The sequence below is a fragment of the Myotis myotis genome, unplaced genomic scaffold (assembly GCF_014108235.1).
Source record: "Myotis myotis isolate mMyoMyo1 unplaced genomic scaffold, mMyoMyo1.p scaffold_m19_p_3, whole genome shotgun sequence".
Classification (NCBI taxonomy): domain Eukaryota; kingdom Metazoa; phylum Chordata; class Mammalia; order Chiroptera; family Vespertilionidae; genus Myotis; species Myotis myotis.
Genome location: NW_023416335.1, coordinates 91,489,856 through 91,517,537, shown reverse-complemented (window position 1 = coordinate 91,517,537; position 27,682 = coordinate 91,489,856). Strand labels below are relative to the sequence as shown.

Genomic DNA, 27,682 nt, shown 5'->3' with positions numbered 1-27,682 from the left:
ATTCCTCACTGAGAACAAAGTTTCACAAGCGTATGTGGATAAAACCAAAACACTGGTCGGATCTAGGAAGGCAGGGAGAGTTAAGGCAGAAACATAGAAATTGCTCTTCCCCTCTCTCGTCAATCCATGTCTATGGTCTTTAAGATCACTTGTTATGTAAAATTATGTATTTATCTAAGATGCACCTACACTGAATTTATCTGAAAAATAAAAAAGTTGATATTAAGGAAAAAATTGTAAATGGAAGATTATAAGAGAGGGTTTCGTGTGCCAGAAAAATTACAGGCGTGCCATGTTTGGCACGCATGCCAGGGGTTGCCCATCCCTGGGCTAAGGATTAAAACCTAAAGTAGGGCTCTGACTATAAACCATCCTTCACCAAAATGCCATGTTGTTCATACTATATTTTCCAACTCTTCTTTTGGAACTGAACACAAAAGCCAAAGTCGCATCAAACTCTCAGCAATAAAAATAAGCAAATTGTTCTTTGTTTTGCCTCTTGCATTCCCTCACATGTTCTTGGAAAGCTTTAGGAACTTGAAGCAAGGAAAATTTATACTCCCCTCAATGATTTCTTTTACATTCCAAAACACAAACTCACAAAATTTAAATAGCTGAAATCCTTCATACCTGAGAAGATTTATGTAATTTAAAATATCCAGGATTCATTAAAAACACTTCAAGAAAAGAGGAGATGGGGGTAGGACCTTATCTGATAGAATGATAATCAAAGAGCCAAGCATGAAAATAGCCACACAATTAACATTTGTGAACAACAATGACTTAATTGTGATTAAAGCCACAGCAGATGTAAGACAGTTCCATTTTAAGTAATATCAACTATCAGTCTGGTAACAACAGTGTGTGTGTGTGTGTGTGTGTGTGTGTGTGTGTGTGTGTGCGCGCGCGCGTGTGTCCGTACTCAGGGACACATACTATTGCTTTTCTTTTCAGTGTTTAAAGAAGTAGGCTAAAACAAATTAACCTATCTCTTGAAGAGGAATATTCAATGTAGGGAGAACCCTATTATTTCTTTTACCAGCAGTTTATGGTTTACATTCTCTATCCTCTCATCCAATCAGACTCAGTAAACAAGAATCCTTCATTCCCATTAGTACAGCCACATAACCATTTGATTGAAAGTATAAACAAGGAAAAAAACAAAGCATTTTACACAGTCCAAATTTTAGCCAAACTTGTTCTTTTTAGGAAATTTCAAGAGAAGCCTCATACTATAAATAAGCTGAAGAATCAATGTTTGTGACCATATATGTGAAAGTTTACAAATGTAGTAATTAAATCAGGGGGGAAAAACGTAAACTGGACAATGGTATACCACAGGACAAGGAATTCCTAGAGTAGATTAGTATTTGCATCCTACATAAAAAACAATTAGATAGGAAAATGGCAAGCTTTCAAAGAAATCCTTGAAAGTCACCTAAAATTGAATACAATTACATATAAAATAAAACATTTAAGAACAATCAAAAGAGTTACTCTTCTAAGGCTCAGAGTTGTCGTAATGGTTTGTTTGCTTATTTAAACTTTGTGTATTATAGTTCCCATTGGAAATCAGATGAAAGTCTGAGACTTCTTTCCAGAATGGATACTGTTAGGTTTGATCAAATAATTGAATCAATACTCCTCCTCTGGGAACTAACCTTTAGGCCACTTCACGATGGACATTCCCTTTTGCTGAGACCACATTTCACTTGCTAAAACCACTGTCTTTCCCCTTAGGACACGCCCAGAGAATTCTCCACCCAGAAAAAGCTCACCTAGAGTCCTTTAAAAACCTGTGACTCCCCATCCTTGGGTGCTGGCGCCATTTTGGGGCTGAGCCCATCTGGTATCCAGATGATCTAATAAATTTATAATCCTTACCACTTTGGTCTCCTGCATTCCTCCTTGGGCAACCCTAACAGGTACACACCCAAATGCAGGGTCTAGATGTCAATCTTCTATTAATGTATGAAGTAAGAAGTCCTAATTTAGAGGTTCAAGTCCTTTGTTCAATAAATGATATATATACTATGTGCATTTCCTGTTACTAAAAATCTCTCTTTAAGAAACAAAATCTTTATAACTAATTTTTGTGGCTTTGGAAAAGGCAAACACACCACGATACAATTTTCTACACAAGGTAGGCTTAGCCACTTATCTTCCTCTGTTCATTTTGGCTGTCTTCGTCTCCTTCACTCTTTCTGTCTTCTTGTCCAATGTACCCACTGCTGGCTTTGATCATCACCATCCACTTTAAACCTCAACTACTACACCAATAGCCAAACCTTAACCTTGTGAGCTTATGTACCCGAGCCATCAAAAACTGGTAGAAAAACTTATCTTTTTTCTAAACAGGAGGATTTGTGGGAGACTTCAGTTAGCGACCATTAATTTCTTCCCTCTAAGTCAGCCACAGTCAAGTGGTCTTTGAGCCACCAGGTCATAAAGCCACAGGCAAAGAAAGAATTCAAAACTAGAGGAATAAGCTAATTTTTCACTGAGTTTTACCAGAGTTCATACAGACCAAATTTGGGTCAAATCATTTACTAATGCAGCACTAAGTCAGTAAAATACAGTATTGTGGATGAGAATAGATTGCTTAGGTTGGTAGAGTTTACTCCTCTAAGTTTTCTGCTAAGATGGATGGACTTGGAGAACATAAGCCAGTCAGAGAAAGACAAGTACAATATGATTTCACTCATATGTAGAATTTAATGAAAAAACTGAACTCCAAGCAAAATAGAGACAGACTCATAAACAGAGAGCAGGAAGATAGCTGTGGGGAGGGAGTGTTAGCAAAAAAGAAAACAGAGAACTCATGGACATGGACAACAGTGTTGTGATTGTGGGGGTGGAGGGAGATGGCTGGGGGTGGAAGACAGTACAGAGGGAATATATGGTGATGAGGAAAAATAAAATAAAATTTAAAATAAATAAATATTATGCTAAGAAAACTGGCACAGTCTGACTTCAAAGATGGCAAATTAAACATCAGTTCAAATTTTTGGTGTGACAGGTACTAGTATTAAGTATTTGTTCTCCCTATTTCATTAGGAACTGAAAGAAGCAAGCATTCATACTATTAATTAGAAACAAAATAATAAAATATGTTTAATTCACAAGCAAAAATAAGTAGAATGGGAAATCAAACCTCTGGCTCCTTTCTGCATTAGAGCAGGGCAGCTTCATGATGTGACCCTCACAGGGTCACACTTGGTTTCAATGATCTGCTGCCACCATCTGAAATTATTGAACACAGGGTCCTGCATTTTTTTTTTTGCAATGGACCCCCAAAATTATGTCACCAGTCCTGCTTGAGAGGTGTGACCATTATCAATCTATTGTCCTTATCGTTTTATTAGCAGAATAGAATTCATTTATCCATTCATTAAATGGCTATTTGTTGATACCGACTGCATGCTAAAAATGTGAGAAACTCTAAAATAGATATATTCAGTATCCTCATGCTGTTAACAGACTGAATAAATAAACAAAATAGTGAAAAATAGCCTTTAAATAGAAAAAAATATTTTAATTCTAAGCTGACCTTTAAAACTTTAAACAAAAATTCCACATGGCAGTTAAAAAGGATATATTACTAAATTGAACAAATATACCCAACTTCGCTGCTCTTCTTAATCTTCCTCCTTCCCCTTCTCTCCTCCATGTTACTTGCTGAGTAACAAAGCAGTGCTCCTCCAAGCGAAATTGAGGGAGCCAATACTTGAGGGCCAATTATAGTTCACAGTTTTAGAAAATCATTTTACAAATTGGAAAAAGTTAGCATTTTGGAAAGGAGCACAAGTACTTCCAACACAAGTTAAAGGAATGAAACTCAATGCCCACGCACTCAAGTGTTCCACTTGTTTCAAAAGTATCAAGTCCTACATACCCCAAGAGTTACTGTCCCATGATAAGGACTGTGATCATCTACCAGAAAGAGTCTGGCATGGTGGCCCTAATGAACATAGCAATATCTGCTTTAACTGATGGCTTATGGGTCTCCTTCTAACAACCTCAATATTGATGGTTAAATTTGCTAATATTTTAGCAAGAATGTCCTGGCAGTTTGACAAATAAGAAAGGCTCTTTATCAACAAAGAATGAATTGAAGAGAATTCTCAGTACAATCACCACTTTTAAAATACCCACTGGCAGGATGTCTCAACCAATATCACTGACAATTTCTCCTTTTCCTTTTCAGGAAAATAGCAACCAACTTAAGTTTTATCTGAAGTAAATGGCTGAATCAATCATTGGGGAGTCACAGGACAAAAGCACCATACTAAATACCCGTGACAAAAATGACTGAATCAACATGAAGTAATAGCTGTGAACTCTGTCATGGTAGCATTGACAATTTCAGTGCTGCCCACTGGTCTGAATGTAACTAAAATGGTAACAGGTAAAGAAGATACCTTTTAGAAATTAACTGATCAGAAATATGTATATTTAAACAGATCTTTATTTTGAGAAGGAACAAGATGGCAGCGTAGGCAAATGCCTGTACTCGCCACCTCCCACAACCACATCAAAACTGCAACTAAAATACAGATCAACCATCATCCAGAACCACTGGAGAGCTGGCTAAATAGAAGTCCTACAACTAGAGAAGTAAAGAAGAAAGCACACTGAGACTGGCAGGAGGTGCGGAGGCACAGAAAAGGCTGGTCTGGCACTACGTGTGCCTCTTTTTTAATCGGGAGGGATATCGCCTCTGCAGAGGCCACCTGGAGGAGCAAGGGGTCCCAGCCCCACATCAGATGCCCAGCCCAGGGTCCTAGAGCTGGGAAGAGAAGTCCCTATGGGCAGTATGAACTATGGGCTGTAAAAACCAGTGGGAATTGGGGCTCAGAGAAACAGAGTCTGCTGGAGACCCAGCTGCTCCTCTTAAAAGACTGAAAACTTACAAGTTCCTACTTCCTCTGAGCTCCAGTTCTGGGTGAGGCTCTGGGGACCAAGACACGTACAAGGGAGGAAGAGCTGGATTGTCTGGCATCGGGGAAGGAACTCTGGTGTGGCTTTCTTCCAGGTGGAGGTGCTCACAGTGGTCATTGTTCCCATGCTGGGACCTCCTCAGTTGAAGGGCTGACAGGCAGCCATTCCTGTTTGCTTCACCCTTGTGATTCCCTGAGACACCACCCCACCCAATTTACAACCCAACCCAAGTTGTGTGCAGAGGCTTTTGCATATGAATGGCCTGTCCTTGCTCAGGCTAAAACCTGTCAAACAAGCTGCAGCTGGGTCAGGGAGCCCCAAACCTATCAATAAAGGCCCAAGACCCGGCACCAGCAACAGCTTGCCTTGCTTAACAGCTGGGCCTCGTCTGGGCACTTCCAAACCTGATTAAAGAGGAGGAATCTGCAGAGCTCTCTGTAGCTATTCCTGGATGGCCCCAGGCAGTGGCTGACTTGGCACCTCCCTGGAGACCCAAGACCCAGTGGGCAGAGTGAAACCATACCAGATTACAACTCTCCACATCCATAAGTGACACACTTAAGGGGAAGGCTTAGTGAGCACCAAAACCCCACTGAACCAAGTCCTGCTCCATAAGGGTGTCTCCTGCACAGCAGCTCTCCCACTGTAGTTGCAGCTGCTCCCCACAGCCAATTGGCCTGGAATTCAATTACTCCCAATGACACCAATAGCAATCAAGGCCCAACTACAACAAGACTGTGCACACAGCCCACTAAGGGGTGCATCTAGTGTGTCCACCTCAGGTGCATGGGGAGGCTGAGCCACTGGGCCCTATAGAGCACCTATTAGACTAGGCCACTCTATCAACTCAAGGAGACTTAGAAACTCTACCCAATACATAGAAACAAACACAGGGAAGCAGCCAAAATGCAGAGACAAAGAAACATGTCACAAATGAAAGAAATGGAAGAAAGCAAACTAATGGATATAGAGTTCAAAACCACAGTTATAAAGTTACTCAAGAATCTTCTAGAAACCTCCAAGGGACTTAGAGATACTTTCAAGGATCTTATTAAGAATGACAAAAAAATTTGGAAAAGGGCCAGTCAGAAATTAAGTATACACTGACTGAAATAAAGAATAATATACAGGGATTTAACAGTAGACTAGAGGATCCCGAGAATCAAATCAACGATTTTGAAATATGAGGAAGAAAACAACACCCAACCAGAAGAGCAAAAAGAAAAAAAATCCAAAAATATGAAGATAGTGTAAGGAGCCTCTGGGACAACTTCAAGTGTACCAACATCCGAATTATGGGGGTGCCAGAAGAAGAGAGAGAGCAAGATATTGAAAACCTATTTGAAGAAATAATGACAGGAAACTTCCCCTACCTGGTGAAAGAGATAGACTTACAAGTCCAGGAAGCACAGAGATCCCCAAACAAGAGGAATCCAAACAGGACCACACAAAGACACATCATAATTAAAATGCCAAGGGCAAAAGACAAAGAGAGAATCTTAAAAGCAGCAAGAGAAAGACAGTTACCTACAAGGGACCTCCCATAAAACTGTCAGCTGATTTCTCAAAAGAAACTATGCAGGCCATAAAGGAGTGGCAAGAAATATTCAAAATGATGAATAGCAAGGATCTACAACCAAGATTACTCTACCCAGCAATGCTATCATTTAGAATTGAAGGTCAGATAAAGAGCTTCACAGATAAGAAAAAGCTAAAAGAGTTCATCACTGCCAAACCAGTATTATAGGAAATGCTGAAGGGTATTCTTTAAGAAGAGGAAGAAGAAAAAGATAAAGATAAAAAAATATGAACAACAAAGTGGCAACAAATACATATCTATCAATAATTGAATCTACAAATCAAATGAATAAAAAATCTGATGAACAGAATAAACTGGTAAATGGAATAGAATCAGGGCTATGGAAATGGAACAGACTGACAATTCTCAAAGGGAAGGGGGTTGGGGGTGGGAAGATATTAAACAAAGATCTTATATGCATTACCTATGGACACAGACAATAGGGTGGTGAGGGCCTGGGGCGGGGTGGAAACCGGGTGGAGGGGAGCTATGGAGGGCAAAAAGAGGGACATCTGTAATAATCTCAACAATAAAGATTTAAAAAAAAAAGTTATAGACAGATCTTTATTTCAAGCATAGGGCTATTGGCATCTATTACAGAAAATTCCATTGAATCTGTATTTTGCTATGAGGTCTGAGAGTACTGAACACAAGAAGTGACCTAGCCAAAAGAAAGGCTAATTAACAGTGTCACATAGAGAACATAGGCCAAGCATTCCATGGACTCCAGATTAATATATTGCACAGATGATGCTCTTGCCTGTGTTTCTAAGTGGTTAGAGCATCAGCCCACCCACTAAAGGGTCATAGGTTTGATTCTCAGTCAAGGGCAAATACCTGGGTTGTATGTTGGGACACGTGGGGAAAGTAACCAATTGATGTGTCCCTCTCTCATCGATGTTCCTCTCTTCTCTTTCTCTCTCTCTCTCTCTCTCTCTCTCTCTCTCTCTCTCTCTCTCTCTCTCTCTCTTTCTCTCTCTCTCTCCTCTCCCCTCCCTTCCACTCTCTCTAAGAATCAATGGAAAAAATATCCTGTAATCCTGGAGTAACAAAACAACAAAAAATATCTTGCACAGGAGAATACCTGGATTTTAAATTTTCCAGAATGGTTCTAAGCAAATCATCTGTCAAATAAATGTAAAAATTATGCCGAAACCGGTTTGGCTCAGTGGATAGAGCATAGGCCTGCGGACTGAAGGGTCCCAGGTTCGATTCCGGTCAAGGGCATGTACCTAGGTTGTGGGCACATCCCCAGTGGGAGATGTGCAGGAGGCAGCTGATCGATGTTTCTCTCTCATCGATGTTTCTAACTCTCTATCTCTCTCCCTTTCTCTCTGTAAAAAATCAATAAAATATATTTAAAAAAAAATTGTGATAAGTACATAGTGTTCTGGGACATTATAGCAGGTGGTATGACAATCATACATGGTAGATAGTGCTGCCTCCACCAGACCTCACCAGAAGAAAAAAAAAATTGGTAAAGTTGATAAAGTTCAAAGGAAACTCAGAAAAGGCAGGGTTCCTTCAAGCTGTGCAATCATAGAAGACTTCATGGAGAAGTCAACATTCATATCAGGCCTTGAAAGATAAGTTGATTTGGGTCCTTTAAGAAGGGTAAGAGAAAGGTGAAGGGGAATAGTTTCAGTAAAGGCATAAAAGTGGGGTTGTGTAGAGAGTGCACAAGAAACATAAAAATAAACTGACAAAATAGTACCAGATTCAAGGAAACATAGAACAGACTTGATGACTCTCAGAGGGAACAGGGGAGGAGGGTATGGGAAGAGATTAACCAAAGAACTTGTATGCATACTAGGGGCCCAATGCACAAAATTCGTGCACGGGGGGGTGGGTCCCTCGGCCCGACCTGCGCCCTCTCCAATCTGGGAGTCCTCAGGGGAGCCCTCTCCAATCCGGGAGTTTCTGTCTATCTTTGCAATCCTATGAGTGAATTGTCTGAGACCCCAACCCAGTTTGGTTTTGTGCGCACAGAATAGTAGAGGTCTTTTTTTTTCTTTGCTCCATTGGTGGAGATTTCCTAGAAGTTGCAGGATATCTTCCCTATAATTTTTCCTAGACACTCTGACTTTACTTATGTCTCTCACCTTTGCTTTCCCTCCATCCCCCACCCACAACAGTAACTTGCTCCAGGCTCACTTTGCTCTAGTGTCTAGGACAGGGATGGTGAACCCTTTGAGCTCGGCTTGTCAGCATTTTGAAAACCTCTAACTTAACTCTGGTGCCGTGTCACATATAGAAATTTTTTGATATTTGCAACCATAGTAAAACAAAAAATTATATTTTTGATATTTATTTTATATATTTAAATGCCATTTAACAAAGAAAAATCAACCAAAAAAATGAGATCTTATATGCGTGTCACCTCTGACACGCATGTCATAGGTTTGCCATCACTGGTCTAGGAGATCCCGCAATGCGTCTGCCACCAGAATTACGATTCCCAGCATTCCTGGTGCTCCCTGCACTCTGGGCTTCCACTTTAGGTCCAGGGGCTGCCATCAGAACTATGATTCCCAGAATTCTTGGTGCTCCCCACGCTCTTGGTTTTCACTTCTGGTCCATGGGCTGCAGAAACGAAAAGGACTGGGAACTTCAGCCACCCCCAGGCCGAGCTGACAGGACCAGACACTCCAGTGGCATCCCAGGGATCCCAGCTGCTCAGCGCTTGTGCATGTAGGCCCAAAGCGGCTAGGGGACGGGAACACCCTCCACGTCACCATGGCAACACGGGGGGTGTTTCTGCCCTGCGCCCCCGACCGCTTGGAGCCTGCGCACATAGGCCCGGAGCAGCTGGGGGCAGGAACGCCTGCCCCTGGCCACTCCGTGCCTGCGCGTGTGTGCACTGCCCACAGGCCTGCCATCTTTGTTGGGTTAATTTGCATACTCACTCCTGATTAGCTGTGGGCATCACAAAGGGATGGTCAATTTACACATTTGTCTATTATTAGTATAGATATGCATAGGCCATGGACACAGACAATAGTGTGATAGAGATCTGGGGTGCGGTGGGAACCAGGTGGAGGAGGGCAATGGGGGAAAAGTGGGGGGGAGGGACATCTGTAATACTCTCAACAATAAAAATTAAAAACAAAACAAACAAACAAAACCTCAGCTTGGCCCCAGTGGAATGCCCAGGAAGGATGTCAGTGGATGACAATATGACAAGTGGAACTTAGGAGCACAGTGCAGAAGGTTTATATCACACAGGGAGTAACCGAGGTATTTGGAGAGCCATGAAGAGCCATGATCACTGACAAAAAGATTACTCTGAAGGCAACAAGTTATGGAGGAAGGCAGGTGGGCAGGAAGAGAGCCCAGACAAATGATATACATTCACTACCTAGCACAGGCCTTCTAAGCCATTTGAAATAAATATAGTACACCACGACACTGAATGAGAACAATATTTAATGCCAATTGTTTTTTTTAATGATGCACTCAGAGATCATGAGCATTGTAGTAGTATGTTTCAATTATATAGTTACACTAGAGGCCCGGTGCATGAAATTTGTGCATAGGGTGTGTGTTAGTCCCTCAACCCAGCCTGCACCCTCTCCAATCTAGGACCCCCCTGAGGGCAGTCAGACATCCTTCTCACAATCCAAGACTGCTGGCTCCTAACCACTCGCCTGCCTGCCTACCTAATTGCCCCTAACCCTTCTGCCTGCCAGCCTGATCACCCCCTAACCACTCCCCTGCCAGCTGGATTGATGCCTAACTGCTGCCCTGCAGGCCTGGTTGCCCCCAACTGCCCTTGCCTGCAGGCCTGGTCCCCCCCAACTGCCCTCCCCTGCAGGCATAGTCACCCCCAACTGCCCTCCCCTGCAGGCCTGGTTGTTCCCAACTGCCCTCACTGGCAGGCCTGGGTCCCCACCAACTGCCCTCCCCTGCAGGGATGGTCCCCCCCAACTGCCCTCCCCTGCAGGCCTGGTTCCCTCCAACTGCCCTCCCCTGCAGGCCTGGTCCCCCCAACTGTCCTCCCCTGTAGGCCTGGTCCCCCCAACTGCCCTCCCCTGCAGGCCTGGTCCCCCCAACTGCCCTCCCCTTCTGGCCCGGTCACCCCTAACTGCCCTCCCCTGCAGGCCTGATTGCCCACAACTGCCCTCCCTTATAGGCCTGGTCCCTCCCAACTGCCCTCCCCTGCAGGCCTGGTCGCCCACAACTGCCCTCCCCTGCTGGCCATCTTTGACCACATGGGGGCAGCCATCTTATGTGTTGGAGTGATGGTCAATTTACATATTACCTCTTTATTATAGGGTAATATTAAATTAACTTTCTCACAGTATATTCAAAACAACAAAATTTCTCATCATTCTACATGATTCAACCTCATATCAAAATTAGAGGCATGAAATTTATGCAAGAGTAGGCCTTCCTTCCCCTGGCTGCCAGCACTGGCTTCCCTCTGGCACCCAGGACCCAGGCTTCCCTTGCAGCCCCGGCATCGTTTGGGTCATCCGGAAGGACGTCCAGTCTAATTAGCATATTATCTACACTAATAAAAGAGAAACATGGTAATTGGCATATGACCACTGCCCTTTTCATTGGCTAATCAGCGAGATTTGCAAATTAACTGTCAGCCAAGATGGTGGCTGGCAGCCAGGCAGCTTGAAACTAACATGAGGCTTGCTTGCTTCAGTGACGGAGGAAACCAAGGTTCCCCGCCTGCGGCTGCAGGCCTCTGAGCCTGCAGTTTCAAACACTGTAACAAATACCGCCGGACTTCAGCCAGCAGATTCCCAACATTGTATGCAAAGGCCAGAAACCTACTTTCAGCAGCGGAGGCCTAAGAGCTGGAGCCAAGCCTCAAGCTAAAGCTGGCCCAGAATAAAAAAAAAAAAAGGAAAAAAGGAGCAGTTGGGAGTTCAGTCACCCCCAGCCTGAAAACAGCCCTCAGCCCCTCACCCAGACTGGCCAGGCACCCCAGTGGGGACCCCCACCCTGAAGGGTGTGTGACCAGCTGCAAACAGCCATTATCCCCTCACCCAGGCTGGCCAGGCACCCCAGTGGGGACCCCCACCCTGATCCAGGACACCCTTCAGGGCAAACGAGCTGGCCCCACCCATGCACCAGGCCTCTACCCTATATAGTAAAAAGGTAATAAGCCTCCCAGCACCAGGATCAGCAGAGCCATGAGGCCTCCCGGCACCGGGATCAGCATGACAGGGGGCAGTGCCCAAACACCCTGATTGGCCCTGCTCTGTGTGTGACAGGGTGCGGCACCCCCCCCCGCCCCCGGGCCCTGCTCTGTGTGTGACGGGGTATAGCCATAACCTCTCCATCGGCCCTGCCCTGAGTGTGAGAGTGGCGGGGCCGCAACCCCCTGATCGGCCCTGCTCTGTGGGTGATAGAGGGTGTCGCCCCAACCCCCTGATGGACGCTGCTCTGTGGGTGATAGAGGGCGGCGCCCCAACCCCCCCCCCACGGGCCCTGCTCTGTGTGTGATGGGGTAGAGCCATAGCCTCCCCATCAGCCCTGCCCTGAGTGTGACAGTGGTGGTGCCCCAATCCCCTGATGGACCCTGCTCTGTGGGTGATAGAGGGCGGCGCCTCAACCCACTGATCCACCCTGCTCTGTGTGTGACAGGGGACAGTGCCCCAACTCCCCTATCGGACCTACTCTGTGAGTGACAGGGGGGAGCTCCTCAACCCCCTGATGGGCCCTGCTCTGTGCGTTACAGGAGGGAGCTCCCCAACCCCCTGATGGGCCCAGCTCTGTGCATGACAGGGTACGGAGCCCCAACCCCCCTAATGGGCCCTGCTCTGTGTGTGACAAGGGGTAGTGCCCCAATCCCCGGATTGGCCCTGCTCTGTGCATGACACGGGGTCGTGCTGCAACCTCCCCATCGACCCTGCCTTGAGTGTGAGAGGGGGTGGTGCCCCAACCCCCCAATCGGCCCTCCTCTGAGCCCAACCAGGGGCTGCACCTAGGGATTGGACCTGCCCTCTGCCACTCGGGAGCAGGCCTAAGCCAGCAGGTCGTTATCTCCCGAGGGGTCCCAGACTGCTAGAGGGCACAGGCCTGGCTGAGGGACCCCCTCTTCCCCCCGAGTGCACAAATTTTTGTGCACCGGGCCTCTAGTATTATAGATAATGTGTTGTTTTATAGCACATTCTTCTGCCCCATTTCTATCTCCATTTCAAAATAAATTTTATCTTTCTCTTACAATATACCTGGTACATTTTTAAAAGAATTATATATAACCATCAAAGGTATTTTCGTTGTATTTTGCTCAATTTCCCTGAGGATCAGAAATCAGAGCTCCAAAAGCCCTGAATTGAGCTCTAATCTTAGAAAATATCACCTCAACATACACCTGCAAATATCACTGGCAAAGTTTGTTTTGTGAAGATAAAATAGCAATCTAGCTATATAACACAATATTGACGCTTTTTTTTGGGGGGGGGGGGGAGGGAGAATAACAAGTACATCTTTCTGAGGCAAGCCTAGTGACCAAAGCCATAAATTTATAAACTGCTTGAGGTCACAACCCTGTATTATATTTACTTCTTTTGTCTCCCATAGTAACTATCATAGTTTTGAGCTCAAAGCTGCAGCAGGACTTTAAGATTGAGAAAATGTGTACAAAAGTGTGTTGAATATTATAAAATGCTATGTTAAAAGTAGCTGACATTAGTTGACTTGAACTCTAAAGAACTAATTTTACTTTCAATAGGCCTCTGTTTTTATTCATAAGGGATAAAAAAATTGACAAGCCCTGACCAGTTTGGCTCAGTGGATAGAGTGTCAGCCTGTGGACTGAGGGTCCCAGGTTCAATTCCCGTCAAGGGCATGTACCTTGGTTGTGGGCACATCCCCAGTAGGGGGTGTGCAGGAGGCAGCTAATCAATGTTTCTCTCTCATCAATGTTTCTAACTTTCTATCCCTCTCCATTCCTTTCTGTAAAAAATCAATAAAAAATATTTAAAAAATATAGACAAGTAGTAAACAAACTACAAATACATGGGATTGTATGGAAGAAGAAATGGAAGGTTAAAGGAGAAAACCTCACAAAACCTAAGGTGATATAAAAAAAAAACACCCTAATGAAGAAAACCACAATATAGGGGTCCATGCTTAAAAAGAGGAGAACCTGGAGAAACCAAGATGGCGGCATAGGTTAACGCCGGAGATTGCTGCCTCGAACAACCACTTCAAAAAACAACTAAAAGATGGAATGGACATCATCCAGAACCACAGGAAGGCTGGCTGAGTGGAAATTCTACAACTAGGAGGAAAGAGAATATCATACCCAGACTCAGAGGAGGCGCAGTGCTGAAGTGAAATACTCAGGTGCGGAGTGCGCGCGGAGTGGGCTGGAGGCGGAGGGCGCGGTTGTTGTTTTCAATCGGGAGGGAGTTTCAGACTCTGAACTCCAGATCCGGGCGAGCCTCTAGGGACCCAGACTCAAACGGGAGAAGCGGGACTGTCTGGCTTCGGTCGGAACTCGAAGGCAGCTTTCTCTCCGAGGTTTGCAGCGGTTGCTGAGACTCTGTGAGGCAAAGCCCCTAGGGACGGAACTGAGAGCAGCCATAACTGCTCACTCCGGCCCGCCCTGTAGATCCCCAGGGACCCGCCCCACCCAAGCCCTGCGCAGAGCCATTTGCCAGATAGCCTCAGGCAAACGCTAGATTAGCACCGCCCTAGAGATCCAGCACAGAAGCTCTCCCACTGCAGACACAGCAGACTCTCATAGCCAGTTAGCCTAGAGGTCAAATCACCCCCGGTATTGCCGACAACAATCAAGGCTTAACTACAACAAGACTGCACACAAAGCCCACTAGGGGGTGCACCAAGAAAGCATAAAAAATGCGGAGACAAAGAAACAGGAAAAAACTGTCAATGGAGGATATTGAGTTCAGAACCACACTTTTAAGGTCTCTTAAGAACTGTCTAGAAGCCGCCGATAAATGTAGTGAGATCCTCAAGAAATCTAATGAGACCCTTGATGTTATGATAAAGAACCAACTAGAAATTAAGCATACACGGACTGAAATAACGAATACTATACAGACTCCCAACAGCAGACTAGAGGAGCGCAAGAATCAAGGCAAAGATTTGAAATGCGAAGAAGCAAAAAACACCCAACCAGAAAAGCAAAATGAAAAAAGAATCCGAAAATACGAAGATAGTGTAAGGAGCCTCTGGGACAGCTTCAAGCGTACCAACATCAGAATTATAGGGGTGCCAGAAGATGAGAGAGACCAAGATATTGAAAACCTATTTGAAGAAATAATGACAGAAAACTTCCCCCACCCGGTGAAAGAAATAGACTTACAGGTCCAGGAAGCACAGAGAACCCCAAACAAAAGGAATCCAAAGAGGACCACACCAAGACACATCATTATTAAAATGCCAAGAACAAAAGACAAAGAGAGAATCTTAAAAGCAGCAAGAGAAAGAAACTCAGTTACCTACAAGGGAATACCCATACGACTGTCAGCTGATTTCTCAACAGAAACTTTGCAGGCCAGAAGGGAGTGGCAAGAAATATTCAAAGTGATGAATACCAAGAACCTACAACCAAGATTACTTTATCCAGCAAAGCTATCATTCAGAACTGAAGGTCAGATAAAGAGCTTCACAGATAAGGAAAAGCTAAAGGAGTTCATCACCACCAAACCAGTATTATATGAAATGCTGAAAGGTATCCTTTAAGAAGAGGAAGAAGAAGAAAAGGTAAAGATACAAATTATGAACAACAAACATGCATCTATCAACAAGTGAATCTAAGAATCAAGTGAATAAATAATCTGGTGATCTAAATAGAATCAGGGACATAGAAAGGGAATGGACTGACTATTCTTGGGGGGGGAAAGGGGTGTGGGAGATGTGGGAAGAGACTGGACAAAAATCGTGCACCTATGGATGAGGACAGTGGGTGGGGAGTGAGGGCGGAGGGTGGGGCGGGAACTGGGAGGAGGGGAGTTATGGGAGGAAAAAAGAGAAACAAATGTAATAATCTGAACAATAAAGATTTAATTAAAAAAAAGAGAGAGAGAGAACCTGGCTATGATGACCACCTGAAAAAAAAAAAAAAAAAAAAAAAGAAACCCACTTGTTCAGATGTTGAGGATATCTATACAGATATCTATATTGTGCCTCAAATTATGATCTATGGCAGTCACATATAGCTAGTAACATACCTGCAGGTAAGAATATTACTGGTTCAAAAATTGGTTGGGGAAATGCAGTAGGTTGCAATAGCAAACTAAATGTAGATGGAAGTATAACCAAAGTTCTTTCCTGATAGTTCTCTGTAGTTCTTAGCCTGCTCCTATTCACTTCTTTATCCCTAATATCTGGAATGTTGTCCAGCACAGATAGGGATTCCATAAGTATCTGTGTAATGAATGAAGCATATAAACTTTTTAAGTTAAGTTTAAAATTTTAAGTCAAAAAAACTATTAGTAATAGCTACCATTCATTGGGAATCTGGCTTACGAGGTCTGATATTACATGACTTACACATATTCAAACTTCACGAAAACCTACTGAGTTAGTATCACTATTAGTATTAAATGAAAACTGAAGCTGAGCGCCAGCACCTTTCCCAGGACTGTTAGATAGGACAAGAGTCTCAAGGTCTGGCCCATTTTTACTAATTGCTATTCTTGCTAAACGTTAAAATGTAGCACAACATTTTGCAGACAAGCTATAAACAGATTAAGTTTGACAAACTGGATAAATGTAGTCAACTGCGAAAAAGGAAATCAACATGTAATTGATTAGTGTATATAAGCTATAACTAAGCCTCCCTTCAGGGAGCCAAAGCTTTGAATATGAGTCCCCTGTCTCCTTTACTTGTTGAAAGTAAATAAACTACCTGTGACAACCACCTGTCATTCTTGAATAGTACACCCCAAGCAGCAAACCCCTTGAGTTTGGAAACAGGGCCATGAAGCTGCTGAGTGATAGAATTCAACCTTGTTGTCCAGATCTTGTGTTCACTTGCTTTACACAACGAACATGCCAAAGAATAATGTGAACACAACACACGAACAGAAGCAGGGGTCCTCAAACTTTTTAAACAGGGGGCCAGTTCACTGTCCCTCAGAACGTTGGAGGGCCGGACTATAGTTTAAAAAACAAACAAACTATGAACAAATTCCTATGCACACTGCACATATCTTATTTTGAAGTAAAAAAACAAAACGGGAACAAATACAATATTTGTATTTGCATGTGGCCCGTGGACCGTAGTTTGAGGACCCCTGAACAGAAGGCAGTACTTGAAGATTTGCTAACATATGAAAAAATTGCTAACATTTTTATTTTATTTAGTCTTATAGAAACATGTTTTTCTGGAATCTGAATGCATGTAAAATTATGAAGCATCCCGTGTGGAAAAACCTGTTGTTATTCTAATCTTATGTTTTAAGTAATGCTACAAAACAATCCACCACAATTTACAAGCCTAACAAGCTAAATAGAGAAAGTAGAAAGGAATAAAAACATTTCCCCTGTCCAATATTTTCCACCATCTTAAAATTTCACCAGATTCAAATTTCCAGATCTGCCTTAACTGCACTAAAAGATTATTATGGTAAAACCACTCCACACAAAGCACAATTGTCTGAAATTACACTTAAGTCAAATATGCATGAAACAGTCCTGCACAGAGAAGAGCTAGCTGCTGTGTGATTTAATGAAACCTACTGAGCACCAAGGGCACAGGCCAAATTGAATTTTCAATGGTGCCTACAAAAGTAATCAGGAAGCCAGCCACCAGTGAGTAGATGAGATAAATGACCTGAGTTTCTTTCACTAAGTGATCAAAATAAAATGCCATCTTTATGCATGAAAACCAAAAAAAAAAAAAAAAAAAAGGTTGAGCTATATATCCTTCACACCTCTGCCTTTTCACTACATGGTCATGTCTAGATTCTTCCTTCTCCAAGGTACCTTTGTGTTAGTTAACATCATGCAAAATGATTTTTTTCCTACCTCAATTTTTCTGGTAATTTATTCCAGAAAAATAAGACATACTCCTGCAAAGCGCAAACTCCTCCATAATCCTGATCAGCATAGTAGCTGTTAAGCAATGGGCACTATCCAAGGAGGTTTAGAATTGATGATTAAGTTATATGTAGCTAAGAGTTTGACTTCCAATCAGTACAGCTAAATGGTTAAAAAAAAAAAGTGTCAAGATTTAAAGCCATGTTTTCTTTTTTAAAAAATATGTTTTTATTGATTTCAGAGAGGAAGGAAGAGGGAGAGAGAGATAGAAACATCAATGATGAGAGAGAATCATTGATTGGCTGCCTCCTGCTAGCCCCCCACTGAGGATTGAGCCCACAACCTAAGCATGTGCCCTTGACCGGAATCAAACCTGGGACCTTTCAGTTCACAGGCCAACGCTCTATCCACTAAGCCAAACCGGCTAGGGCAAGAGCCATGTCTTTTTAAGAGTAAATGAAGTAATACTTTCATATGAAGGCTTTCAAAGACATTCTATATAATAAAAGCCTAATATGCAAATTATCCCCTTGTGCGGTCATTCGAGTGGGAGACCAGGAGTTCAACTGCTCACTCTGACATGCGCTGACCACCAGGGGGCGGTGCGGTACATGGCAGGCATCAGCAACGTGATGCTGGCAGCGGGTGGCAGTGAAGGTGCTGCCAGCCCCGATGGGCCCCGAGGAGAGTGGGACCATGGCGGGATGGTAGAGCAGGTGAGTGGGTGGTGCCAGGCCAAGGCAGGTGCGAGCAGGGGCCCAATTGCCCCACAGATGGCAACCAGTGGCAGCGACGGGGGGACGCGGAGAAATGGGAGGGGAGGGGTCGCTGCCCTGCCCCCAGGCACTGAGGGAGCTGGGCAGCGGGCCCAACCCCAATCAATCACCCTGAAGGTGACGTGGTGGAGCAGGTGAGGGGGTGGCATCAGGCCAAGGCTGGGTATCAGGTGGGGCTGCAAGGCTGGGGGCATGAGCTGGAGCCCGATCCATATATATACATATATACACATATATATACATATATACATATATACACACACACACAAACACACATATACACACACACACACACATCTATATCTATATCTATATCTATATCTATATCTATATCTATATCTATATCTATAGATATATCTATACTAATAAAAGCCTAGGTGACTGTCACACCTTCACAAGATGGCTGCCCCATGTTATCACAAGATGGCCGCCCCCATCTCATCACAAGATAGCTGCCAAAGAATGGCCATCCCCACGTCATCACAAGATGACTGCCCCATGTTGTCAGAAGATAGTCGCCCCCATATCATCACAAGATGGCCACTACAAGATGGCCAGCAGGGAAGGGCAGTTGGGGGTGAACAGACCGCAGGGGAGGGCAGTTGGGGGGGACCAGTCCTCCAGGGGAGAGCAGTTAGGGGCAACCAGGCCTGCAGGGGAGGGCAGTTGGGGGCAATCGGGCTGGCAGGGGAGCAGTTCGGTGTCAATCAGGCTGGCAGGCAGAAGCATTAGGGACAATCAGGCAGGCAGGCAGGTGAGTGGTTAGAAGCCAGCGGTTCAGGATTGTGAGAGGGATGTCCGACTGCCAGTTTAGGCCCGATCCCCAGGATCAAGCCTAAACTGGCAGTCGGACATCTCCCGAGGGGTCCCAGATTGGAGAGGTGCAGGCTAGGCTGAGGGACACCCCTCCAGTGCATGAATTTCATGCACCGGGCCTCTAGTGTGTATGTATGTGTGTATATATATATACACACACACGTACATATGCAATCCTAATCTTTCTCATGAGCTCTTTGGCCATGTTTTCAATTGCCCACTTGACCTTCCACCTTGAGTTCCACTAGAACCTGAACCATACACTGTCCAGACCTGAACTCATCACCTTGCCTCACAACCATGCCTCCTGAAGTCACCTCACTCTTCACGGGGGCAGTCTCATTCTAGGAGGCACATAGACATAAAAAGAGAAAGCCACTACTGACACTCATTCTCACCAATGACAATCAGTTGCCTATTTACATGCATTGTATTTTCCTCTCATTCTTCATATCTCACTCTTACATTTCACAGGGTCCAGAGCCTCACTTTACAGATCCCTAGGCAGGGTCAGCAAAGCCCAACCAAGTGACGTGCAGCCAGGAGAAACTTTATCTTACTGGGGAATGTGAAGACTAGGAAAACCAAGGAATCAAGGCAAGCCAATCCTGTAAAGCAAGACAGCGGGAGAAGATTGCCATTAAATGATCATGTTGCTACCTAGGCTTTCCCCCACCCCCATCAAATGGAAAAGTATTTTACAAAGGAATTTGATCAGTAGAAAAACATTATAGAGCTTCTATTGTACCCATCTGGCGCTCTGGGCTTTTTCAATGAAGATTCAGAAGAAAAAGACTCAGGGTCTGCAGCTGTGTTTGGCTAAGGCTGGCTAAACCTGACCTGTTCCACAGCTTATTCAATATGTCTATCTCACAGGATCGTGAGGACATCAACCAAATAACATCTCCCTGAATCATCTGAGCATCTGTGTCACATTTGTCTGTACAATTCCTCATATTAGAGTTTGTGCCTCTTGAAGCCAGACACTACCATATTCAAGTCAATACTCAACGGCAGGCCCAACATCTGCTATTCAGCAAAATAGAAATTTGATCAATAGCTGCAAAATTGAAGTGGTTTAAAAACATATATACAATGGCTTTCCATAGAGACCATGTTATATTATCAGGCACACAGAGAACTATTATTGCCTATTCTCTCTCAGGCACTTTGCTAAGCTCTGGGAATAGTGTTGTGAATAAGACAAAAGAGGCCTCTGCTATCAAGGTGTTACACCAAATCAGAAAAGAAAGACACTGTACACAAAACTGCAAAAATTATGTAAGTAATCACAAGTCTACCAATGCCATGAAGGTACTAGATGCAACAACATGAAAAAAAATTACTGTATATCGGTAATTTTTTCCATTTATTTTTTATTCCATTCCATTTGTTTGAAGGGTACAAAATTTTAAGTTGTATCTCCTAACAAAATACCTATACATCAGTATTACTTAACTTTTATATTCAAATGACACACACAGAAATTCCAAAATGACTTTTTCTTTTTTCAAATAATAACAATGGTTACCTTTACCTCAAAAGCACTGGTATAAATGAAAGAATCCAGGAGATTTCCAGCCAAATATCTCTCAGCTTAAGTCTCTAACAACTTGCCTTAAATTAACAGACTTCTCATGATAACTTCCTGCTCAAACTTCTTCATCTTTTCATTGGCTTCTTATCTCATGAGTATCCTTAATACTAATCCTTCTTGCCCCTGCCTCTCCAGCCTCATCTACATATCATCCCCCAAGCTTTCTGCTCTAGAGGGCCTCAAAGGCATCCTGCTGACTCACACTGAGGGCTTTGCCCCTTCTGTTCCCTCACTGGGATGTTCACCCCTCCTAACCCTCCATGCTTCAGGTCTCATCTCAAACCTGATATCTTCAGAGAAACCTTCCTTGGTACCCCATCTAGATCACAATTGCCTATATCCACCTTTCCTTCCTAACCTCTATCAGATTTATAACTTTACATTCATTTGGGGGAGTATTTGATTAATGTTCATCTCTCTTACTAAAATTCTAGGTAGTTTAGAATCATACCTTTCTGAACAGCTTTCTAGCTCATGCCTAAATTATAGCCTGACACATAGTAGGCACTTAAAAGTCATTTGCTGCGTAAATGAATGAATAAAAGCACCACAGTAAATTTTTCTTCATGTTGTCACATCCAGTATGTCTACACTTGCAAGCCTTGTAAATACCAGGGTAACTTCTCTGAAGGTTAGAATTGCTATTCTTCCTCAGCTATCAGAAGAATTAATTCTTACTTACTTAGAAGTGACAATGGAGACAATAAAGGAATTGCCTTTAATACCTAAGGATTACAATTTTCCATTTAAATTAGGTATTGCAATGACAAATAAGAAAAACAAAAGAAAAGAACAGCAATAAAAAGGATGCTCTACCATCATTGAAGAGAATATGAAAAGTCTTATATTTTTATCCAAGATAACTGTGCACACATAGTAGAGGAGGAGAAATAATGGAAAGCTTGGATTGTTTAGGGGAGCCAACTGCAACCAGGAATAAGATAAAGCTATACCAAATTTGACTATATACCTCTGCTTCTCCTTTCTTTCTTTTTTTTTAAAAAAATATTTTTATTGACTTTAGAGAGAAAGGGAGAGGGAGAGATAGAAACATCAATGAGGAGAGAGAATCATTGATTGGCTGCTTCCTGCAAGCCCCCTACCCATTGAGCCAGCAACCTGGTCATGTGCCCTTTACCGAAATCAAAACTGGGACCCTTCAATCCGCAGGCTAACACTCTATCCACTGAGCTAAACCATCTAGGGCCTCCTTTCTTGCCACATGTATCTGTGTGCCCAATCCCACGCAACATCAAGAAAAAAAATTATGCCTCAGACACAGCAATTCTCACCTAGGAGTACTATGTCAAATGAGGATAAAATTTAGTCATAGAACCATAATATTTTAGAACCTAAAGAAGTTTTTCAAAGATTTTATATGTCAAATATATGAGAACTACAAATTACATTGGAATGACAAAAGTACATTTCATGTTTCATGGCCTTCATCATAAATATTAACTCATAGATAATAATAAAAGGATAACTACTTTCCTTTCCTGCTGTATGTTATTATGCAGCTATAACATGACTAACGTAAGTATGACAGTAATCTATTAGGTTTCTGAACAAATAAATTCCTTTACTACAGGTAACTGGTAGCAATTTTCAATTGTTAACATGTTGATAATAACACTCATTTCTTTCTTTATAAATAAAATAAAGGTGCAATTGATCATGTCAAAATTTTTATGAAAATAAGATGTATAAAACAAATCTTACACCTACTTATTGCTTATGTATTTACACACTTATTTCCTGCACCTTTTGGAGAAGAAAAAGAAAATATCTGCTCATAAGGAGCCAGGGTAGTTCAATGATGCTGACAACTACTTTAGCAGTCATCAAAATGCTCCTCTTAGAAGCCCCCAGGTGTGCTGAGCAGTCAGTAACCCTCATTTACACAGAGATAAACATGCACACTTCTACAATTAGAGCTTCCACACTGTAAAGTTGTATAGTAAGTTACATCTACACACTGCGGTAATAATAAGTGATTAGATACTTATATCCATTATGAGGTGATCATTCCAGTAAGTCTAGTGCCCATCTGCCACCATACCATAATAGTTATTGCAATATTATTGTAAGTCATATCATCTCATTGTTTTTAAAAAAATATATGAGGAAATAGAAAAAAGAGAAAATGCCTGGTTTCTTATATAAACAGAAATATAAAATTACTGAGTCATTTTATCTGTTCATCTAAAAATAGGAGCAGCAAGACCTATTTGCCTCTACCTCAGAAATGTCTTCAAAAACCCTTTTCTTTTTATTTCCACAGCTTCAATGAGGTTCTCACCATCTCTGTCCAAGACTACTATACCAACTCTCACTGACTTTTCTGGTTTTGGTGGCTCCCCAAATCAATCTTTATTCCTTGTTGCTACTAGATTATATAGTTCCTAAGTCACTTTCAACCATAACCACTGAAAAGCTTAAGTGTAGTTAAGTACAGAATTATTTGCATGGAATGTAAATAGGAACCTTACAAACCTGATTCCATCTGTCCTCCCCACTTTCATCCTTTGTCACATCATCCCTACTCCATTACTTATAATATGCTGCCATTCCCTGAACTCACATAAGCTCTTTTCATAACTTCTTGGCTCTGAAAACTTTGATGTTCCCCCTGCCTGAAGGCACAGGGAGTCTTCTGCTCATCTTTCAGACCCAGCTCAAATAGCGCCTCTGCTATGAAGCCTTCGCAGACCTTTCCAGACAGGAGGTCACTCCCTCTCTGTGCTCCTATAGCATTTTGTTCACACTTCAATGGGCCTGGGCATTCCTAGATTAAACATCTATGACTTTGTCTGTTCACCAAAAATCCCAAAAGTTCATAGTATTACATAATCTACCACTTTATTGAGGTAGGAACTTGAATTATGTATTGTATTCTAACCAGGTTCCAGCCCTAGGTATTTCAAACACAGAGAATTTAATATGATACAGGAAATTGGTTACACAGATTATGGAAGAGCCAAAAAGTCAAACAGGAGTTAAAGAGGTGGTCCAGAAATTTACATCAGAAAACTGCTACCATCCATTAGACTGGAGTGATATTGGAAGAAGATAGCATTACCAGTGACGGAGGAGCTGGTCTGTGTGACTATCGTAGGATCATGGCAATGACTTACTAATAGGAGCTGGGACCATGAAGGGCTGGAATTTCTAGGAGGAGAGACAACTGCTGTCAAGGGTAATGCCCAAAAAGAGCTAGTGAGGGAGAAATACTCTGGCTTCTCCCTGCCTCCATTGGCTGAATGTATCCAAATGGCAGGTATCAAGTATTCCAAGAAATGTAGTCTTCTGAAATACATGACCAAGCAGAAGGCAGAATGGAAAATGACAGGCACACTATGTGAGGTTGGTGAGCACCACACTAGGCTGCTGAGTGGGCCTCGCTCATCATGTGTGCAGCCAAGCATGGAAGTGTGTGTATGTATCATGAGTCTTCTGGACTGTAATTATACTTCACATGTTGGTTTTCTCCATAAGACTATGAGCTCAACTGCAGAGCTCTTATCTTAATTTGTACCTAGCACAATATTTGACATATAGTAGGCACTCAATAAACACTGATCCCCTGGATTTAAAACTCAGCATTTCCCCTCTTCGGAAGATGGCGGCAATATAGGCAGACGCGTCCCAGGTCGTGTCCCGGAGCAAATGGAGTGAGCAGCTGAAACTAATAACATCCACATCGAATTGGCGAAATTGCTCAGCTGGTGAGACGGTTTGCAGCCGGGAAGAGCAGAACTCCCCTGGAAAGGTAAAAAAACCAGGGATTTGAGCAGGAAAGGTTGCCAGACCTCTGAGCCCAGAGAGTCGGAGGGAGACCGCGTGGCAGACAGCCGCGTCCCTTGGGACAGGCACAGCCCCTGACGGGGGAAAGGAGAACCGCGGGATTCCTGGCGCCACCAGGGGAATTGAGAGCTGGGTTCTGTGATCACAGAGGACTGAGCCTAAAGGGGGCAGCCTGAAGAGCTGACCAGACCATGCAGTCCCGGTAAGAGAAGAAGCTTACAGAAACCAAGCCTTCCCCGTTTCCGCGGCCGGCGTTTGTTTGTTTGTTTTCACTGAATCCTGTTCATGGGACATTTCGGATACAGACACTCACCTGTGCTGAAGAGAGGGAGAGTGTGTGGAGGAGTGTAATCTGGGGAGAGACTGAGGAGAGAAGGGGGGCCGGGAGAGGTGGCAGCGAATTGAGTGCTGAGACACCCCTGAGCCCAGGACTGGGGCAGCCATTCTCTCCAGAGAGTGAGACTCCTCCCCCCAGCCCCCAGGCAAGGAGCACAGCCACACCCAGATTCCACCCTGTAGGAGATCAAGGATTAAAATAACCTGATCAGTCCCTGGGAGTTAGCCTATAGAGGGATTTTCAATCCCAGCAACAACACAGCGCCGGTAACTAACTATTACGCAGCCAGCTCTGGGCAGTGAACTTCCACTGGACAGAGAGGCCCTATAGCCTCAGAGGCCAACCCCAGAACACTGCCACCCAGAGGCTGACCCACAAACTGACTCTTTGCTAAACACAAAATAAGGCAGTCTGGGAAACAAATGCGGCCTGCTTTAAAATAAGGACTGTGGTTTACAACACAGAGGAACGGTGTATCGCAGGGAAACTCAACACTCTCCTGAATACCTGGCAAGTCTAAGGCGAGCCACACTGAAGAACAGAAGAACCGAAGGACCTTCACTACTGCAACTTTTTTTTTCTTTTTTCACCTTTTAACTAAGAAACCAATTTTTTCTTCTTCTTCTTCTTCTTTTTTTTCTTTTCTTTTTTTTTCTTTTTCCATCACCTGATTTTACCCTTTTAATTACTACCTTCTTATTTTTAACCAGTATTACTACTGCTACCATTTCACCATTTTTTAAAGTGCCATTTTATTTTCTCTTTATTTTATTTTGGGATTAGTGTTCTCCATTCTATTTTCATGGTTATATTATTGGTTGTTTCTAGTTTGCATTCATCTCCAGGGAGCTGTTGCTAGAATTTGTTGGGATTAATGGCTGTTCTGTAGGAGTATTCTCCTCATATAAAAAGTCTCTTCCCCTCTTCCACTTCATTCTCTCTTTTCGCTCCTTTTTTTTTCTTTTCTTTTCTCACTTTTATTTTCCCCCCTCCTTTTTCCCAGTTTCATTTTTGCACTCCTTTTTTTGGTCCCTACTTTTCTTTTTTCTCTTTTATCTTTATCTCTTCCTTCTTCCTTATCCCCTAATTCTCTTAATTCGGGTGGTCACCTTTATTTGGGGTTATTAATATCGTGAATATATTTGTGTATAGTACCTGGTACGTGGTGCCTTGTTGTGTTTGTATTTTGTGTATTTTGTGTTGTATTTTAAATCAACGCAGCAGATCCAAACAACAGCAACCTCCTGAGCACCACACCCTCTGCTGAGGAATAGCAGCTGTACGTGAAACCTCGCCCCACCAGCCAGAAGAGCCACCACAGCTGTGAACAGCACCCACCAGAGGAGCTGCTGCCAACTGAGAGCAGCTGCTACTGCAACCGCCCAAAGAGCAACCACAGACCAAGAAGTCACTGCCACCAAGGGAGCAACCACTGAACGACTCAATGTCTAGATATGTGAGTGAGATCAAACATGGGTAGACAAAGAAACCCCCAAAGGAAAGAGAAGGAGGACTCTCCAGAAAAGCAGCTAAGTAATACAGAGGCATGCAACATGACAGAAAAAGAATTCAGAATAAGGGTCCTAGAGTACATAAACCGGATGGAGGAAAAAATCGACAACCTCTGCAAGAAGCAAGAAGAAACAGATGAAAAAATCAATAACATATGGAAGAAGCTAGAAGAAACAGATGAAAAAATCAACAACTTAAGTAAGACCCAAGAAGAAATGAAGAGTGATATAGCTGCAATGAAAAACTCCATTGAAAGTATCAACAGTAGACTAGGAGAAGCAGAGGACCGAATTAGTGAATTAGAAGACAAGGAAGCAAAATACACCCAAAATGTACTGCAATTGGAGAAAAAAATTAAAAGACAGGAGGAGAGCCTAAGGGAGCTTTGGGACAACATGAAAAGAAACGACATACGAATAATAGGGGTGCCAGAACAACAGAAAGATGAACAAGGATTAGAAAACCTACTCAAAGAAATAATGTCAGAAAACTTCCCTGAGGTGGGGAAGAAAAAAGTCACACAAGTCCAGAGAATCCCAAACAAGGTGAACCCGAAAAGACCCACACCAAGACACATCATAATTACCATGGCAAATGTTCAGGACAAAGAGAGAACCCTACAGGCTGCAAGAGAGAGACGGAAAGTTACATACAAGGGATCTCCCATTAGATTGTCAAATGATTTCTCAACAGAAACACATCAGGCCAGAAAAGAATGGACAGAAATTTACAAAGTGATGGAAAGCAAAGGGCTGAATCCAAGAATACTTTATCCAGCAAGGCTATCATTCAAAATTGAAGGGGAAATAAGAAGCTTCACAGACAAAAAAAGGCTAAGGGAGTTTATCACCACCAAGCCAGCAATGCAAGGAATGCTAAAGGGACTGGTATAAAAAGAAGAAATAAAAAGCTCAGAAAGAAAACAGCCACACACAAAAAGAAATGGCTACAAACAAGTACCTTTCAATAATAACTTTAAACGTAAACGGACTAAATGCTCCAACTAAAAGACATCAAGTGGATGAATGGATAAAAAAACATGACCCATACATCTGCTGTCTACAAGAAACCCACCTCATTAGAAGGGACTCACACAGACTGAAAGTGAAAGGATGGAAAAATATCTTTCAGGCAAATGGAAAGGAAAAGAAAGCTGGGGTAGCAATACTTATATCAGACAAAATAGACCTCAAAGTGAAGGCCATAACAAGAGATAAGGAAGGCCACTTCATAATACTAAAGGGATCAATACAACAAGAAAATATAACCCTGGTAAACATATATGTACCCAATGCAAGAGCACCCAAATTCATAAAAAAACTCCTGGAAGATATCAAAGG

The 27,682-nt window shown here is 43.0% G+C and overlaps 1 protein-coding gene across 4 annotated transcripts in view; it reads right to left on the bottom strand.

The window, feature by feature from the left end:
* LHFPL6 (LHFPL tetraspan subfamily member 6) overlaps positions 1-27,682 on the bottom strand; it is a 268,570-nt gene that overhangs the window by 223,279 nt on the left and 17,609 nt on the right. The window contains exon 3 of one of the 4 annotated variants that reach the window (XM_036297739.1): positions 23,606-24,450. The exons of the other annotated variants lie outside the window; for them this stretch is intronic. Within the exon in view, the coding sequence (XP_036153632.1) occupies positions 24,209-24,450 (242 nt within the window). The 3' untranslated portion in view covers positions 23,606-24,208. Of the gene's footprint in view, positions 1-23,605; positions 24,451-27,682 lie in introns of those variants that run through there. 4 annotated transcript variants of the gene reach the window in all.